General features: G+C 46.6%; 1 protein-coding gene across 1 annotated transcript in view; it reads right to left on the reverse strand.

Moving 5' to 3' along the window:
- The window catches only part of orb2 (cytoplasmic polyadenylation element-binding protein orb2), a 140,360-nt gene that overhangs the window by 102,008 nt on the left and 18,754 nt on the right, over window positions 1-19,598 (reverse strand). The window contains exon 2 of the mRNA XM_014364188.2: window positions 12,150-12,261. Coding sequence (XP_014219674.2) covers window positions 12,150-12,261 — 112 coding nt within the window. The remainder of the gene's footprint in view (window positions 1-12,149; window positions 12,262-19,598) is intronic.

Here is a 19,598-nt window from a genome sequence, read left to right on the forward strand (position 1 = left end):
AAAGGGAAAAGGACAAAAGAAAAAAACACGGGAGAGGTAAATCCGTGAATCAAGAGGGGGGAGGAAAAACCAGAGGAAGAAGCTGTATGGCGCCTCGTTACCGAACGGGAGATCGAGGGTACACGGTCCAAGATACACATAGCGTCGTAAAATGCACGAGTGCGCTCGCAGCACACGGTCAGATAAGGAGGAGGGGGAGGGTAATAATGCTGATTCCCCTTTTGTTGTCCGCAGAAAAGCGAACGGGCTTACTCTCGTCTTTTCCGACAGCCGATCCTAGCCGAAGGAGATATCAGGAAAAAAAAAAAAAAAAACCTTGTATGCGAGATGTAGGTGTCATTGACGAGAACGACAACGGGGGTGGCATGACGAGGCGACAATGGCCGAGTAGGGAAAAGTCGGGGGTGCCGAAAACGGGAATGGCCCTGTGACGGACCGTCGTTTTCTTTACGCATTCGGAAACGCGAATTTTCGATAGCTGATGCTCGGCTCTCTATCCACGTCACCTGTGAAAATTTGTGCGAATCGAAGGGGGAGGGGGATATTACCCTCGAGCTCTTCGAGTAAGCAGTGTCCCTTTTACATTGCCGTACGGAGGTAAATAGCGCGTGTCTGGCCGACAGCTCCTGTATATAGGACACGCCCACGGAGGACTCCGCGACTCCAGACTCCGAGGAGGTCATCATCTCGTGCCCGATCCTCGAGAAAACTCGGGAGAGGGAGGGCCATGCACGGATGGAAAAGCGAGCCTTTTTTGTATGCGGGAAATATCTTTTCGAAGGAGAAAGCGCTGATCTTGGGGGATTTATGCCGTGCGCTCTCGCGTTCAATTTAGCGACGAGTCGCTGGTACGTGCGCCAATAGACCGTGATCTTTTTGGCTCTCGGACGTTTTTTTTTTTTTTTTTTTTTTTTTTCTTTCGTTTGGCTACGAGCTGAATAAAGTCATATTCGGAGCTGACGGGGATATATACATTTCATTTCATTTATTTACCTTTTTTTTTCCTTCCTAATAAAAGGAAGTATTTATTACCTTGGACACGCGCGGGTGAAATTAAATGATGAATGGATCTCGGGGCGAGTTATGATAATAAATGTATGAGCTGACAGGAGGCATTGTCCGCAAGGCACACGCCAAGGAAGAGGACGATCCCTCCCGAGATGGACCCAGTGATCTCCCTCACGGTATCGATGCAGACGGCTCGAGTGTGTAAGACGTTATTTTCACGCGTTGGAGCCCCTTCTTTTTTTTTCATTATCAGTTTTATCGTAACACTCTCGCTTTCATCCGTATCTCTCTTTTCTTTTTGCGGATCTCGAGATCTCTACTGCAGTTTGCTCGCTATTCTCAGTCGTACGGAGGGGAGGTCGGGGAGCGATTGTTTTTTATCATCGTAGGCGCCGAAATCAATTTCAGATAAACTCGGTACTCCATTCCCGAAACGGACCATGAAACAATTTTCCCCACTCGGGCAAATGAAAAGGAACTTTTTTTTTTTTGTCCTCGGTCTGTATCCAACGCGCGGTCCTCCACTTTTCGGATGTACCTATAAGCGTATACTGCAGGGTGCACAGCACTTTTGCGCCCCTCAATTTTATTTGATCATCCGAATCCTTTCTCCCGACCCCCAGAAGCTTCCCTTCATCTTTCCTTCGGTGGGGTTAAATTTTTACCGCGACCGCGTCTGGATACTCTCCGCAGTTTGGTGCAAGCTCTACTTATTGTGTTGAGTGATGGACGTGTTTTTTATCAAATAATACCCGAGGTTGCTCAATTTTTACCAAATTTAGCGTTGGGCATTAAGATTTCTAAACCACTTGCAATCAAGTTGAAGTATACAATTCCACGAATGAGAGCAATCGAGTGCATTTTTTATGTCCAACGATAAAGCAGAGTCTGATTGGCCGTGAGGCGATTTTTCCCACCTCTGTAAACGGCAATCGGGTTTAAAAGCACCCCATTTTCAAAACGACGAAAAAAAAAGAGCCATTGCGCGAGGCGCCACGAGTCTTTTTTTATCCTTTTCTAAACGTCTTTGTTTTCCTCGCAAAGCTTTTCAGAAGAACGGCCGCTCGGCTCGCTTTATTGCCCCGCAATGGCCGTACTTTTCTTCCATCCCGAGGACGCGAAATTTCAAGTTCGCGTGCTGCCGGCGCTCGATCGACCTCGAGGCCACTTTGGTGCTCACGTATACGCATGGAATATCGCGCCGAGCGATCACGTCGATATTACACCCCCGAAGGGGGTAGGCAGTTTTCGGTCTGACTTTACTCGGGAGTTTTCGAGCCTAATAAAAATCGTTATACATTAGGAATACAAACCAACAGGGCGTACGTATAATCACGCGAAACGCGAGCGGGGCAAAAAGGGAGCGCAATTAAAGCGGGAAATTCGAGCAATTTTTCGTCAAATGTCTCGGGTGTGGAGATGCGCGGCTACCTTCCCGGAAGTAACGTGATTAAACTTGCTCGGGGGCGCGTGTACAAACTAGTTGCGTGTGTGTTCAGTCTACTTCTCCTTTTTTTTGCCCCTAATTTTCAGAAGGCCTTTGACTTTCGAAGCTTGCATTTGTACGGCAGCAGAGCTTTTTTTTTATTTTACTTGTTTACCTTTGCGTGTATATTTCGGTAGGAAAAAGCTCGTTCGACAACGTTTGCACACGTAATTTATTCATCAATTCCTTGCATGAAGAAAAATCGCGAAAGATACGCGATGCGAGAAAAATTCGGGGGAGAGTGGCCCTTCAAAAGGTCGTGGACACGGAAAACATCCTTGACGGGCGCGCCGGGACTTTTAATTAAAATAGCTACGCGCGTGTGTGCAAAAAAAAAAATACACCGGGAGTCGACTCAAACGGAGCTGCAGCCGAGTTTACCCAGCACGACCAAATAGTTTATTTCACGTATATTTTAATAAAAGTTCCCAGCGCCGCGAGCGCGAGGTACAACAATATTGGGGGCGCCGCAGGGAGAAAAAAAAAAGGACGGGTTCTTGCTTGAGTCCTGTTTCTGGTGATTTACGGCACGGGCCGGCTTTAATATTCTCCGGACGCGACGGAATAAACAGACCAAATGACACCGCCATACCTCACAGTTTGCGAATCGAGGAGTAATAAAGTAAAAGTCACGAAAAATCAAAGGAGCGAGGGCTTCGAGGAGCGTATTTCCGAGCTCATAACGTAAGTCGGGGATAAGTCCTAGCTGGCACGAGGAAAATCCGGGGTGTATATTGGAAGGTGCGGAGAGAAGGAAAATCCCACTCGGCCTCCTCCGACGTATTTTCCAACTTCTGACTGGCCACCAGGATCGCACCTCTGGAAGTTCGAAGAGTGGATTTTTTTTTCTTTTCGGAGATGATCGAAGCTGCGAATCCGCCGGGCAATATTGAAGTTTACCGTAAGAACGAGTGGTGGAAATTCTCGTCTTGCGGGTACACCATTGGAAAAATAAAGATAGGATATATACCGTACACGGTCTGGGAATGAGTTGATAAGACCTATCGGGTCGAGAATAGCGATATATACTTTGGTTCGAGACGTGAAGACAGTACACCTGCTTCATCGAGTTATGATTAACGGGAATAACGAAAAATATTCTTCTTTCGGTTAATTTACCTTTTTTTTAATCAAATAAAACCAAGTGGAGCGGAAACTGTTAAGCTCAAAGTGTGTTAGAGGTGACCGCTGGCCAAAACCGTGGATGGGATTTTGGTCCTCCGTCTCGAAAGACAAACCCGCGAAGCGGCGACGTGCATGCGTGTGTACATTAAGCGGCACGGGGGGACCGGAGCCAAAGAGACAAAAGGAATTTTGGCAAGACCAACAGTGGAGCCACGAAGAGCTATGTAGATATGGGCATTGCGGAGGAAAACGCGTCACATGTGCGCGGCAATGCGGTCACGGACACACTCTCGGCGGCTTGCATATTTGATTTTGGCATACGTAATTTTCGACCTCATACTCGCTCGCTCTTGCCGTGCTTGTAACGTTTGCTCGATGGGCTCCGAGGGAAAATGTACGAGATTAAAAGCGAGCCTCGTGTTTTAGTTGCGGAGCTTTCAGCCCCGGATTCTAATTAAAAGTAATTCGACGGACGAGGAAAAACAAAAAAGAAAAATGACAGATTGTCTAGTTTTGCACAACAATTACTCGAAAGCTCGTTCGACTCGTCCGGATTTTCGACGTGTAAGGACAAGGGTGGAAATTATAATATCTTAACGTGCACGCCCCAATTGGCAGTATTTTTTTTTTCCTTCGCTCTGCCTTGCCTGGGAATTCAATGACCGAAAAAGCAAATGTATGTCGTTGATTTTGCCCACTTTCCACCTAAAAGGGGGATGAAAGTCAATCTTCTTTTTTTAAGGGAAGAAAATAACCCGATTGAGAGTTTCCGTTAAGTTTCCAACCGATGAAAACGCACGGGCTGCCGACCTACTTTCTGGCATTGAATTACACCAAATGGAAAAAAAAAGCGAAAATAAACGAAAAGTGTGGCCCCCGACGTATACACCAATACCCCCGTGACCTTTGACAAATCCAATTTATTAACGAGTAAATCTGCAGAGCGGAGGATAATAGGCGGCTAATGCGTTTAACGAATGCCCAGTTAAATTTCACTCGCCAAAAGCTGGGAGGGAGGGAGGGGTCTCCCTGATAAAGACCGTTAACATTCAATATTAAACGCGAGCTGGAGGGAGGGAGCGCCTGCGCCCTGAATTATTTCGCCTGTGCGAGTCGTCGGCCCACTTTGCCTCCTTACTAAGGCATCCCTCACACCCCTGTAATCTCGTTAAGCCTCAATGATGATGATGATGTGGTCCCACTTTTTTCAACCACCTCTGCTGGAAATAGCCTCCTCGGGGTCTCTCTCTCTCTGCGCGGCGGAATAAATGTGGAAACGGAAGAGGAGGAGGAGGAGGAAAAAAGAAAAACGAGCCCGGAATCTATGACGGGGCCTAATGAGTGGCGCGGGATGATAAAAGCCCGGGTGGACGAGCTCGTGGCCAAAGATTTTTGCTAAAACTTGACCTACATTACACTCTTTCTAGCTCGCGTGCTGCTTACCGTACTCCCAAGATGGCGCATACAGGTACCCTCGAGAGAGAGAGCACACAATGAGGAGGCCTCTTTTCGTTTTCTTTTTTTTTTCTTCCACCTGCAGCGTGCAGTTATACATATATATACGTACATGGACAAAGAGTCGGTGAAAATTTTTTTTCCCGGCTTACTCCCGGGCTCTTTCTTTTCGGCTTTGCGCGCTCCACGTGTATTATATGCAAGCCTCTATATCTGCTCTAATCCTATTGTACGAGGAATATCCCTGATGAAACGAAAAGAATGGATATCTTCCACGGGCGAGTGGTTTTTTTAAATTTATTTTTCTTTTTTTCATACGATCCGAGGGAAATGTATTCCATGGATGAATTTTACCATCAAATCGGAAAAAAAGTGAGACTTTTTTTGTAAAATCAACAAGGCGCCGTCTTCTTTTCGCTTATTTTCAATATTATAACAATAAGCCCCTCTAGTGGCGCACATCTGTAGAAAAAAAAAATAGTTTCGCGTACCTAAAAGAGAAAAAAAAGTAGGCCGCTTGTACGAGCCGTTGCCTCGGAATAAGTGATATACTCCCAAAAGACCTCGAAAAATCCCTCAAATATCCAAGCTCTCTTTTTTATTTTTCTCGAGAGAAGGAAAAAAAAAAAAAAAAAGAGAGATCCACGTGCACACTCGTGCGAAACCTCGTTCTCTCGCGTTCGCGCTTTGATGCTCCCGCGCCAGCAACTTCAATGACGTCTATGGCCCAAAGTTATATAGCGGGCGCGTCGAGTACGACGACTACGACGTCTTTTCATCCCTGCACCGTGCCACCCCTTTACTTCCTTTTTTCGGCAATTCAGCAGACTACCCCCTCCCCAGCCCGTCTAATCTTAACAACCCCCCGCCCCCCCGGAGCCTCTTTGCGCAGACCTTTTCAACGAGTACCCCCCACCTCTTTCCTTTCGCGTGCATCGAAACATTTCCTTCCTACCCTTTCCTTGCGCGTTCAAAGCTCACGGCTATTTCTGCGCGTGAAACGGACTCTTTTTTTTTTTTTTTTTTTTTTTTTGCACCTTTCACTTTTCAATATCGGCGACGAACGTCGAATGATTTATTACCCCTTGGGATCGGCTTATTGTTGACACTAGATCTCCTTTTGGTGCTTTCCACAAGTATTTCTAGTTGGTTGAGGGGAAAAAAAAAAAAAACTTTAACTCGTTAGAAACGTGGGCCCCGTCATAATTATTAGAGGGTAATGACAATTTCAGCGAAGCGACGAGAAGGAAATATTTTGCAATTACAAGTAAAATCGGAAAAACCACGTAATTGAGCTACAAGAATTGATTCGTCAGACCAGCGGATTGCACTCTCAATGGCAGACGTTTTAATTGTACGAGATATCGAATGTCGCGCTGCGGTGAAAAACGACACGCGGCGTATCGTGTGCATTATATGCATCGAGGAGCTCGACGGTACGAAGAGGGCGAGTAACACGAGGGACACGCCGAGCCTTAAACCCAAAAGACAATGGAGCCTCTTGTCCCTTTATTCCCTCGGCTATTGAAAAATAAACTTTTACGGCCCCTTTCTCCGCTTGAAGCACCATTGAATCCAATCCACCTCCTCCTCCTCCCTTTTTCACGGTGTATCTGACCGTGAATTTTTTTTTTGTTTCACAGCGCTTAGGCTCGTATTTTTGTGAAAAAAAAAAAAAAAAAAAATTGTTCAACTCGTACGAGTAAAAAAATTCCCAAAGTCAATCTCGTTACTTTTGACGCTTAGATTCACTGTACTGTAAAGTGAAACTCGGCGCCACCGCAATTATAATTTAAAACCCCGGCAATTCGACTTTCCTCTGAAATTCCAGCGAGTGAATACTATATGCGGTAAAAAAAAAAATGAGAAAAAAAATTCGCGAATACTCGAGAAACGCGGGTAGTGCACGAGGACTGCGACAAAACGCCGCCAAGGTTCCGCAGGCCTTGTCCTTTTGATTTGCAGCCACGATAGCGATCGATCGCCGCAGCGCACTTATACCACGCGTTGGCTCCCCCCCCCCCTCCCTTGTGAAATCAAAGCAGGCAAATTATGCTCGAGATCCCACCGATTTTCCCCCGCAAAGGGGCGGATTTCTTTTTCCTCCATCGAATCGGAGACTCACGCGAGTGATTGAATTTTAACGAGGCATCGCGAGCTAATTAGGGGACCACATGTGTATCGAGTGCAAGTATAATCGGGTGGAGTGAGAAGGGATGGAAGTACAAAATCACGTCCCAAGGACACGCGTTGCAACTCGACGCGCGCACAATGTACCCTTTACAGGCCGGAGAGTAAGGAAAAAAGCGCTAGCCAGTGTCGTCGAGTGCATCGGCGAAAAGTGGGCTTCGCTGCCGGCTGGTCGCTCCCTTTGCGAAAAAAACAGAAGCCGAAGGGGTGCCCTTTGGTTTTTTTTCTCCTTTCCGGCGGCAGCAGCAGAAACACCCTCTCCCCATTGTTCTTGTCCGCTGCAGGAGACTTATCTCGGGTTTTGCGCGTCCACGCGCTTCTCCGTCTCCGCTCACGTATCGACGCCTCCTCGTCCCTGTCTCACTTGGAGGGTTGGTACTTCAGGGGTGCGTGTCTGTTTTTGGAAATACTTAAGTTTTACACTGAGCACGAATTGATAGGGAAAAGCTGGGCCAACAAATTTACGTTTCAAATCGAGCTGTTGACGCGAAGAAGAAAACTTAATAGTTTTAAACAGCAAGTATACATTAAACAATTTGCCTACGCGTTTTAAGGATGAAAAAAAAATGTTTTCTAGTCTTTTCACAAACGGCAGGATAGCAATTGTTATTGTTTTCGTTTTTTAATTCGACGGTGTTGCCTCTTTCATATTTATGCGGAAGAAAAAATTTCGAGTCTCTAATTTACAGATATAAGTTATCTTTTACTTGCAACCTTCTATTGCTGACCAATTGTGCTAAGTCAACCGATTTTTTTTAGACAAATTTTTAAAAAAGACATAACTTGGGGTGCCAAATACTGTATCGTGAATTGTAACCAGTATTGTTATTTTCTTCTTGTAGCAAACGCTTCAATGAAGATTGAAAATTAACACGCGAATAGCATATAAAAAAATGTCGTATAGTTAAAAATCATATTTGAATCCAACAATCGTATGAAATACATTCATAAATTTAAATTCATGCAGCAAAAGTATGACAGCAACCAATGGAGGAGCGATCACTTAGCCCTCGAGTCGACCGACCGCAAAAACCTCCTCTAAACACACCCTCGTAGAGCCACGGCACCAAGACAGAGAGAGACACCCCGAATGTACGTCTCGCATCCCCAAACCCTTTTCCCGGTATCACCATCACCACACAGCAGTGCTCCTCCTCCTGTCCGTGCGATCGCTTCTGCACGCGCGTACGGCACACAAAAAAGAAGAGTAGACGAAATCGTTTGATGTTTCCACGCGTTCGCGCATAAAAACAGACAAGAGCCCCACTGCCGACCACGTATAGGCGCCGGTAAGGTGTGCAAGGATGGAAAGGGTTGAGAGCACGAGAAGGAGAGACGCTAGAAGTGAAGGGAGAGGGTGTCTCTCTCTCTGCGTTTCCGGGCTACACGCGTACGGGTCGCCCTTGCACGTCTGAGGGGGCTCGCCACCGCGTCCTCTTCAACGCCCCATACGATCCCTCTTCCACGGTAGAAAAGAGCGCCGTCGAGCCTCTCCGAGGCGAAAAATCAAGGTTAGCGAAGTTAGCGGTGTACAACATGGCGACGCTAGAAGGGAGCTTGAACCTTTTGATAACTTTGGTGTGTGTTGCCCATTGTCAAACGAGTGACGATAAATTGTTGGCGCGCTGTGAAAAAAGGTGTTTGTTGGTGAGGGCGACGCTCGAAGCGTGAGTAGATATTTTTTCTTTTTCAAGAAGATTCAATTTTTTTTTTTTTTTTTTTTTTTCACAGCGAGTTTGATGAAAAACGAGATGCACCGGGGGACAAAAAAAAAGAAACTTTTTGCAGGAGGAAGCGCGGATCAAAACTCATTCGAATCAAATCACCACCTGCGCAGCGCGGACAATTTTTTCCACCCGTCCTCCGTGCGTACACGAATGGGAGAGGAAAAAGCGCGTTTCGTCGTGTTTCAGTGCGCAGTCGAGCAAAAAAGCGCGAAACCGGAGAAACAGCGATGCAGGGTATATTCCTGCCGCAAAAAGAGCGTTAAAACAAAAATATATATGTGTGCGTGCCGTGAGGGATCGGGCAACGCCACCGAGTGAATTGAATGGAGTCGAGGATGAAAACTGGCTCTATAGACGTTTCCCGTTTTTTTTTTTTTTTTTTTTTTTTTTTCGAAGACCAAAGATTTTTCGGGCGTTTTTCAAAGTGACCGGGAAAAATAGTGCGGCGACGGGACTTGGGTAAAAGAGACGAATAAATAAATTTGAGCTGTATCGCGGGGAGATTTGGTGCACGAAAACGTACCTCAAATTATTTAAATAGGGGATGGTTTCTCGTGCGACGGACAAAACGGGATCTGGTAAAGCTTTCCTATACCCGAGAGCCGACGAATAAATTCGCATCAAGTCGATACATCCAGCCAAGATGTCTTCGCGCATATGAATCCTTTAAACGCGAAAATGTAAAAAAAAAAAAAAAAATGAATGGAAAACGAGAAGGGGAGCAGCACCGCACCCGATGATGGATCAATTCTGCGGCAATAAAAACCAACCCTCTGCACACACTGTTTCTTATTTCCGATTTACCTTTTTTGCTCGCGGGAAGCGTGTATATATATGCCCTCGGAGGAGGGGAAAAAAGAAAGAGGGAAGCCCCTGGATGGAATAAATCAAAGTTGCTCGCGCTGCTGACTTTTTTCGGTTTCGAGTTTAATGTACGAGTCCCGTCCGGCGTACGGTGAGGCTACGCTTTATTTTGGAAAATACATGCTACAAAGTGAGTCGAGTGACAGAAAATCTGTGTAAAAACATTGACTTTACAATCATTGACGGTAAGTCGCTCATTGTATCAAAAAATAGCATTGCTTGAAAAAAAAAGCTTTTTCATTAGATATATCTTATATCTCGATGGATGGATGATATGTGAAATAATGGAACAAATTGTTTTTTTTTCTTTTTTTTTTCATAAGAAAGGAATAAGGCAAGGGAAATATGTTTAATATTTTACTCATCCTGAAGGAGCAGTATTTGTTTTGAATTCACTCCTTTTCGAGAAGCATTTTCACACTCATGAGAGAAGGGATGACTGGGTTGACTCTTACCACCTCCTCTACTCGGATGTGAATTTTTTAAGAAATTGATAAAAGTCATAGCGCAATCGTCCCAAAATGTGTGATTGAAGTGAAAGTTGAAAGCCATCCGATGAAAAAACAAGGGAGGAAGAAATCACAATTGTTTCACAAACGTTTACCTTTTCCTATCTCGCTGCTATGCGTACATTTTTTTTTATTGCAACACTTGGAGGGAAAAAAAGAATAGGCATTGATAAAAGCAGTGGCGCATTTGCGTAAGCTTAAACTTACAGCGTTGCTAAATATTACACGAAAGCTGTTATTTACTGCTTCTATTGTGCGTGTGTGCACAACTTTTCGTTCACTTTTGCATTCGGTGTATACCCCTTCCTTGTTTCCATTGCATACGAGGGGAAATTGTTTCTCTTAGTGATGTTTTACCAACTGCCTGTATCATACACTTGTTCATGGGTCCCATTTATAATTTATTTATTCATGTATTTGCAACGACAAAAATCTACGTCTATAAAACTGCATTTCTCGGGTACGGAGGTAGAAAAAAAAGTGTGAAAATCTCAGAGAGAAGCGTTGTACGCTAACGCGCTACTTCTATACAACTGGCGTGGAAGGGAGAAAGATCGAGATGAGGAGGAAGGGACGCGCGGAAGCGCACATCCCCAAATGGATAGCGCAAAATAGGTCGTTAGCGCGCCACTCGTCCGATCTTTCCTTCCAACAACGACGCGACGCATTTCGCCATTATATACCATACGCTCTACGTTTACGCTTAAACCAGCAATTTTTTTTTTTTTTTTTTTTTTTTTTTTTTTTTTTTTTTTTCAACTCTGAAAGCTTTCATTTCGCCCTTGACGAGCTACTTTTAGATACCTATGGTTTTTATTTTCTTCTCCAAGTGTAACATACATACCTACACTCATCTTCGAGCAATCCATTACACGGAGAAATCGTCCATTAGCAACCATTAGGCAAAGTTACGGAAAACAGAAACAGATACAATAGCCGCACTTGCGAAATTCACCAACTCTGTGTACATATATATGTATAATATATAGGCGGAGAAAAGCTCAGCGGAGCGCGAACGCGCTGGTAAACTCGCCGTGGCGTCCGTGGCGTATAGGCCTCGCCGCAGCCAAGTGTTTTCCAAACTTTGTCGAGCGTATACATGTATACACGTTTACATGTACAAGCGAGTGAGAAAGAGAGATGGGGCAGTAGTTTGCCATCAATTAACCTAATGCAGGTAAATACCCGAGCGAACTCGCGACTGTGACTCTAATACCTCGCATATTCGGCGAAATGTGTGTTACGTTTGCTCTATGCTCCGTGGGACTATTAGGTGGAAGGGTGACAACGAGCCGATGACGTGATGTACTCTGCTGTTGTTTTCGGGCCGAAACCACAGCGTTTATTTGTCATTTTCATCCATCGAACGATATTTTTACTTTCCCCCGATCTAAATTAGCAGGCCTCGAATTGAATTGACGATTGAAACCGATGCGATAAAAATAGAGCCGGTTGCTGTTGCTTCTCCGGGTAATGGAATTTCACTTTTGTTTCACTGTGTTGTTATTACCACGCGCGGCATATATCGACACGCTCGGGGTATCAAATTAACATCGTTCCACTGACACGCTCGTTGATTCGTTATATTTCACGAGATAAAACCAGATACGATCCGCATTACACCTCCTCCAAACAAACTCGTAATTTCGCGCCATCAGAGGACAGACACGCTTGTTGTAGAGGACGAGGAGGATGAGCCATCGTCAAAGGGCCCATCGTTAAACATCGAGAGAGGCTCCGTTATTTGCACAGAGTTCCCATACACGTACACACAAAACACGTTACCTTTGAGATGTTCCTGCGAGTCCGCTGCTCCCGCCCGCATGATGTCGCTCAGGTAGTGCTCGAGCGTGCGCATGTTGTCCAGCGGCGAGTTTCCATTGGCCGTCATGCGCTCCTGAAAAATAAAGAAAAAAAAGGCCACGATTAGTTTTCATTCCTACTTTCAAGGATATACAGGAATCCAAACGCGTTATCCTGCCCATATATAAGTACAAAGGATAACAGAGGTACAAATGTAACGAGCTGGGAACACGCACTTTTTTGGCCTCTATTTCAACTTTTTTTTCTTTTCACCAACGCAGTGAATAGCGCGACTAAGCTTACGTGTCTTGGACATCGTAGATTTCGAGCGTTTGAATGCCCGTAAAGTCAAATTTTTACGTGCAGGTGTACCCGAGCGAAGGGGGCGAACTTTCGTCGAGCCTGTCTCTTTTTCCCGTAAACGTTCACCCGTGAAATAAGAGCCCCCCACCCCACCCCCGACTCGTCTTCCTTTCACCCGTGCACGCACGCAGAAATAAAAGAAGAAAAGTCACCCCCTTCCGTAGTGGGGGTTAAAAAAGATACACTCGGAGGCTTTCAAGCGGCGCGAGACGCCGTCATTGTCTCTAATCGAAATGAGCTTCTTTTTGCGGCGAGGTGAGGCCCAAAGAAAGGCGCCCGGAGGCGCCGGCCAATGGACGCGGACGAAATTATTCAGGAGACCGCACGCGCTCTCGGGGAAAAGAAAACTCGCGTGCGGCGGCAGGTGATTAACCTCTCGGCGGGTAAATTTTTTTTTTATTTTTCTTCTTCCGGACCGAGGCTCCCTTGCGCTAAAACGACGATTAAATTTTCCTCCCGAGCCTCTTTTTCACCGTAATTGCAAGCGCGGTTCTTCCGCTTGGAAATGCAGCGGCGATTCATGCATACGTTCGAAAGGCGTATCGTTTCCCAAACAGATCGATGGAGCGCGGGGGAGGGATGAAGGAGAGCGGAAAAGCTCGTTCTTTCCCCCTTTGCGGTGCAGGCGTTCCGTAATGGGCCACTTACGGGGTACAGTTGATGCCGACGGAACGGAGGATCCAAGAAAGTCGGAAGCGCCTGACAAGAGAGAGCTCTCGGGCAAGAAACCGAGACTATTGGTGGGTCGCGTCTCTAAAGAGCTCGGGGTGATTAACGACCGGCGACGCTTTTCCTCCCTTGGCTCGGTGGGATCTGATCGCTGCTGTACCTCACGGGAATCCCCGTTTCGACGTAAACTTTAATTTGAGAGAGACCTTTCCTTTGTCGGGCGCAACTGGAAAACAAACGAAAAAAGATCCGCGGAATCGAGTTCTCGAGCCCTCTGACGCCGACCAATTGAGAAAAACAGCCGCTCTAAGGGAAAATAACAGTCTTTTCTCCTGGTTCTACCCTGTTTTTTCGATGCTGCGAAAAAAAAAAAAAAAAAAAACCCCATAGAGGAACAGGAGAAAGAGTTTGACACGTACAAATGCCGTGGCGACGATGACCCCTCGTACGGTATGTATGTGTATACGCACGGGCACCGCGAGTGTATTTCTCAATGCCCGTTTTCTCTTCTTTTGTTCCCTCTGCTATGGCTAGCCGGCGTGAAAAGGACGGTGATTGATCTGCTTTCCCTGTACGTACATAAAGGACACGCGGCTCTTTTTTACGGACGCGACAAATTTTTACCGCGATTCGTCTCCTGGATGTGCGACGAAAAAAAAAAAAAAAAAAAAAACCCCGTATCATCGTCCTCCGAGCTCATGAATGAATTTCCATTGTACAGGTGATACTTGATCTTTCAGGTGCAGGGAAATAAAATAATGAAAATTCGAAACAATGGGTTATATCCACAATGCGAAGAATACGTTAAAAGAGAGGAGGGAGGGATTGATAAAAACCATAACTCCCTCTTAGAGCCCCGGAGACAGTGCCGGCCATTGTCTCGGGGGTTAGCGGGAGTTTCCGACACCTTGGGCGCCCGTGTTTCTTTTGGCTTTTTTACTCTTACCCTGAGAAAAAAAAAAAAAAAAAAAAAAAAAAAAAAAAAAAAAGGAAGGGAAACAAGATCAACGCCCAAACGCGTGAAAAAATGGAGGAGGAATGAAGATTAACTCGGTGGGCAGATTTCCCAAGCCCGGAGAGGAGGATCCCTCGTCCCTCTCTTGAGCTCTTTGGCTGAAACTGCTGCGATTGAAATTAATGCCTGTCCATTTTTCAAGGAACTCATCTAAAGAAAATCTCTCTATTTATTTTTTTATTTGACGAGTTGTCGAACGTGTAAAAATATAAATGCATCCTAAAGGTGTGCAATCCAGGTACAGTGGAACTTCAGTAGTACAGACCCGTATGCGGTCAGACGTCAGACGGAATGACGGATGAGGACGCAACGCGGACTTGAAATATTGGCCCGATCAACATGGAAATAAAATTGGATATAACGAGATGAAATACCGTTGAAACACCGTCTGTATGCCGATTGAAAAGGTAAGGTTTTTCAGTGAATATCGATGCGAGGCAGGTTTTTTTCTTTTTTTTTAATTCTAAATAACGGGGTATCGAGGAATCAATAGCCAGCGACGGAAACTGATGAAATAAATAATTACTCGCGAAACGAGAGGCAGCGCGTTTTCTACTGAATGAGAAAGAAAAGAAATGAGGATACTCGGTTCAAAAGTCCACAGGCATCGTTATCCCTGCACCCCTGAAACGGAAGAGCGAAAACAAACATATGGGTATGTATATAGACACACTCAAACAAAAGTAGATAGCAGCTAGCAGGCACATTATAAATAGGAAGGAAGGAAGAAAGAAATAGAGTCGCGCGTACAGGTGCAGGTATGGGGGGGAGGGGGTGCAATACGGCACTCGCTCCACAGTGGCAGCTCTCGTGCACCCACTCACGCACACTCACCCGTGTACGAACTACCATAGTTTCCCACTCTGCATAATCGTCCAGAGCCGCGCCACTATCGTGGGCTACCCCTCCTGTACGCCCGAGAGTCGAGCGAGTGTCGGAGGGGGTTATTCAGGTGGTGAAGCCCCACCCCTCGATGCACACGCGAGCTCCGTCGCGCAAACTGCACATTATACACGCGCACACAGCGAGGAGCCGCGCGAGAGAGCACGAGCGCGAGGTAAAGGAGTGGGGGGCAAAATCAATATTGAGAGAGCCAGAAAGGGCGTCGACGGTACGACCCGAGCTCCCCCACCCCGGGACGCAAGCTCCACCCCCTGTTTCCCCGACTACACGCTGCGCTGTGCCAACGCTTTTCCGCGTCTTCGTGTGCCTGTGTGTATACGCAAGCGTTTCTTTTTATCTCACCGACCGCGCGGTGGGGTCGTGGCATTGCTTTCGTCGTGCGTGTATACGTATATAAATCCCAGTCGACCTGAAAATAAATCTCGGGCAAACGTGGATTAATATGCGATGGCCCGTGTTTCGAGTGCATCGTGTGGTGCAGGGAATCAGCTCACTCGGAGACTGTTTTTTCTTCGCGAATCAACCGTTGCCCTCCACGGGTTATTTGACCACTCAGGGGTGGAAAAAGAGGCGTTTGTCTAAATTCAGCGTGTGGGTGTGTCTACCGTTCGAATAGATGAATAATTCACGGGATAAGTAGTTCAAAAGCGCCGATGAGCGATGACGCGTGCACACGGTTGGTTAAGCAGCGAGGGGGCCCCCCGTAAACGCGAAAAATCCGAAACAACGCCGCGTCCGGGGGTAGCTGAAAATACTACGGCTAACCCTCGTCGATTTTAATTGACGCTCTGTTTCTTGCTCTGGATTATTCGTAACAGTTTTCCCCCGTGTGATAGTCCAGCCCGAGGGCAATAACACAGAGGTACGCAGCGTACGTACGAAGGGGGAAAGAAGAGCGAAAGCCGTTGTGCGATTGGTCGTTTCCCCTCGCGCGCGCGCTCCCGTTGGCTTTGCCCCTCGAGCGTCGCTGGATGGTGCTTGTGTTGCGCCAGTTTTCCCTGGGCGATTCATCCACCCCTCGCTCGCTACGAGGAAATACTACTGGGGGTGGCGGCGGTGCCTTCCTCCTTCTGGGTCTTTCATTGAAAGTGTACACGGGCACAGGTGTGGTTTTTATGCTAAAGGTAGCCCTGGTAAGGAAAACGTTTTGTTATCAAATTATAAGGACAGAGGGAGAAAAAGCTCTGGAGAACTTTGAGTCGGGCGCAGAACGAATGACAAACCACCGGGTGTAAAACTACAAATGGCATAATGGGGTTGAAATTACTGCTGCCGCGATAGCATCGTCGGTGCAATATGCCACCCGTTCCCGACCCATTGTGCACGTCGGCACCACCGCTCTCTCCACTATTGGGCGATAAGCGCGTAGGATCTCGCGACAATGTCGACTCGAGAGATGAAGAACGGCTTTGAGGAAGAAGAAGGAAAAAAAGAGGGAAAAAAACAAGACCAAGCGGAACAAAATTGAAGAAGTGAATCGGGGACTGTACAGCGCGAGCGCGTGTGTGTGTGTACAAGAGTCACAGGGAGGGGGGGCGTTTGACCTACTTTCGAGTTACGCTCTCGCGCTCGTAAAAAGCAATAGCAGCGTCATCCCCCTAGCGTGCCCGCCCTCCCTCGCCCCTACCCCTCGTATCCCTTCCCCCTCTTCACCTCCCCTACCCAGTAAGCGTAGTACAGTGTGTGTGCTCCCCCTGTAGTAGTCGCGACCCTCCGCATCTCTACGTACACACCTATATATCGCTCTGGCGAAATTACAAGCTCTTCATTCATACGCCTTTTGCGCACTCACCGTGATGAAATTAGGGATCGACGCGTGACGGGTATCCCACTCTTCGTTATTTTCGTTTCACGTTGTTTCGTTACTTTGGGTTTTTCCCGCAGTGAACCAAGACCCGTCCAAGACGTCGGGACCTAAAATACCGTAAATCACCACCCAAAATTCCCCCACAATGTGTGTACAGGTGCACATCAACCTATAATCCATTAGCGCCATCCGCCTATCACCGGGTAACCCCGACAAGCGCGAATATCAAATTAGCATCAGCTGCGACTGACAAGCCGGGATTGGGATTTTCCAAGTGACAAAAGACCTTTGACAAGGGGTATCGACAGATTCCTTATTGCCGGTCCATCGGGAAGAGCAGCATCAGCTGAGAAGTAATCCAACAAACACCGGCGCGTAGGTGGTAAACAAACAGCGGCAGAGAGAGAGAGAGGGGGGTTGGGGAACAATTAGTTGGCAAGCTCAGAGAGCGAGAGGTGGTAAAAGCAGAGACGCAAAGTAAAAGCCAGGGGTCGGGGGGTGGGATTTTCATCTCGGGGAAATCCATTAGGAGAGGAGTTGCAGGCCACTGCGTTAAATCACCGGCTCCTCCTTCGCCGGATTTTTCTTCCTGCGAAATGAGAAAGGTGTGGTGTGGTCGGAGGGGGGGGGGAAATTCACGAAACGGATAGAGAGAAATGGGCCCGAGGGCAGCACCTTGCGTCGAGAAAAATGTCGGGGGGGCGATGGATAGTTTTCTGCTGCGAAGGAGCAAAGTGCTCCGGACGAGCCGAGTGTGTTTGTACGATGGTGTTTTGTTTCTTTGCACTTTCGAGCCGAGCCAAGTGGATTGATGAAGAGGAACGGATGCAAGCGGGGTAACATTTGTTTCCTCGCCAGGTGTGTGTGTGTGTGTGTGTATAGGTGGGTACGTGTACCCGAGGGCTTTTTTTGACTGAGTAACGGTGACAATTGTTTCGAGCTTGCGTACATCTATGCGTGGAGCCAAGCGTGAAAGGAAGCTCGCAAGACGAGGCAAAGACGGAAACAAGAGCCACCGTCTTTGTAACTCTTTCCTGGCTCCCCTTTCGACGCGCGTCTAGACCTCGCCGAGGCGAGCTCAGCCGAATCTACAAAATCGCCGGTGTCTGCTCGCATTCAAATTGTACAATAAATCGCGCGAGTGAGCCTGGGACTGCTTTCTGCACTCTCTGTGTCTCTCCACGCGGGTGTTTTGTTCGATGGGACTCGTGGTTTTTTTTTTTTTTTTTTCTACAAGTTAAAAGAGTGCAGAGACGGATTAGTTTGCGTAGTAGATTACGCATTGGCTCAGCGAGGGAAACAATTTTTTTTTAATAAGGAAAAATATTTTGTACTCGTGATTTTTCTCTCTCATTCACTTTTGCGTTTTCCCTCACAGACGGCCCCAAAGTGTCGACCCTCGCTTTTTCTCGCGGCGTTTCATCCGCGCACTTCCGACGCTACTCGAGACGCGAGAATGCGAATTGCAACCCAGAGACGACGACGACGAGATCCCGTGCTAATGAGATGTCAGATGGCTCGGGCGCGCTCTAGCGAGATTGAAATAAATGTTGCGAGCGCTACGGGAGCAAATGAGATGGACGTGGTTTTTTTTTCTTTTTCTAACATTGTTGCTAACAACGAGCATGAGGTAAATTAAATTTACAAAATATTAAAATTTGTCTTGCGTAGAAGGAAAAAAAAAAAATGTTAAAATTTGTCAAGCAGAAAGTACGAGTTGAAAGGGAATTTAATTAAAATTCGCGAAACCCTTCACATTTTCCTGCTTTTTCATCAAATGCACCTATACATAGAGAAAGGTTTTTGTTAATTGAAATATCTTCTTGAAAAGCCGATGATGACGCTTTTAATTGAAAATCCTGTTTGAATTAAATCATTGTGCCGAATAAAACTTTTCCTATTACCGCTCTATCGGACCCAATATTGTCCTCCGAAAATTATTATTATTCGTCATTAACGCGGAAATTAAATTTACAACTTTCTCTTGTTAACAAGAATTCAATTATAATTACGAAACTGCACAAAACAGGCGTTTATTCGCGATACTCGCTCGCGTAATTAAATTTTAGATTAAAGCAAAATTGTTTTGTCGGAAGGAAAAAAAAAAAAAAAATAAATAAATAAAAGGCACGAGGGAACGAGGGATCATTATCTCCCACAGGAACGATTAATTACCGATCAAACAGTTTTTTTTTCCCCCCCACGGAAATAAAAGCCCATCGGGTTGAAAAAGCAAAACGAGAAGGGGGTAGGTATGTGGACCGGAGAAAAGGAAAGCCCGCTCGTTTCGATCAATTACGAGGCGAGAGGGCTTTTCCGGGAGCGAGCCTGCACACACGCACAGCCAGCTCCCGTATGGCTGCAGCAGCGCGCGCAAGCCATCGATTTTTCCGACCGAGAGTTTCCCCTCGGCGTCGTACCGTCGTCCCTCCGAGCTTTTCCTGCGCGGCACGCGATCCCTCGTGCGCTCTCGCGGAAGAATATTTTCTTTTATCAAGACCTCAAATTTCCCCCCCCCCCCTCCAAAGTGACCCCTGTGATAAACGGATCATCGAAAAAACGACTCTCTCGACACGTATAGGAGCTCATACATCTCTGCGTTGAAATTCGAAATTTGCTTCGCTTTTATCGAGAGTTGGAAAATACATTTTTAATCACCACCCAACCAGGCTTT

This window comes from Copidosoma floridanum, unplaced genomic scaffold (assembly GCF_036245765.1).
Source record: "Copidosoma floridanum isolate Cflo_tuat_1 unplaced genomic scaffold, Cflo_Japanese_pri ptg000021l, whole genome shotgun sequence".
Classification (NCBI taxonomy): domain Eukaryota; kingdom Metazoa; phylum Arthropoda; class Insecta; order Hymenoptera; family Encyrtidae; genus Copidosoma; species Copidosoma floridanum.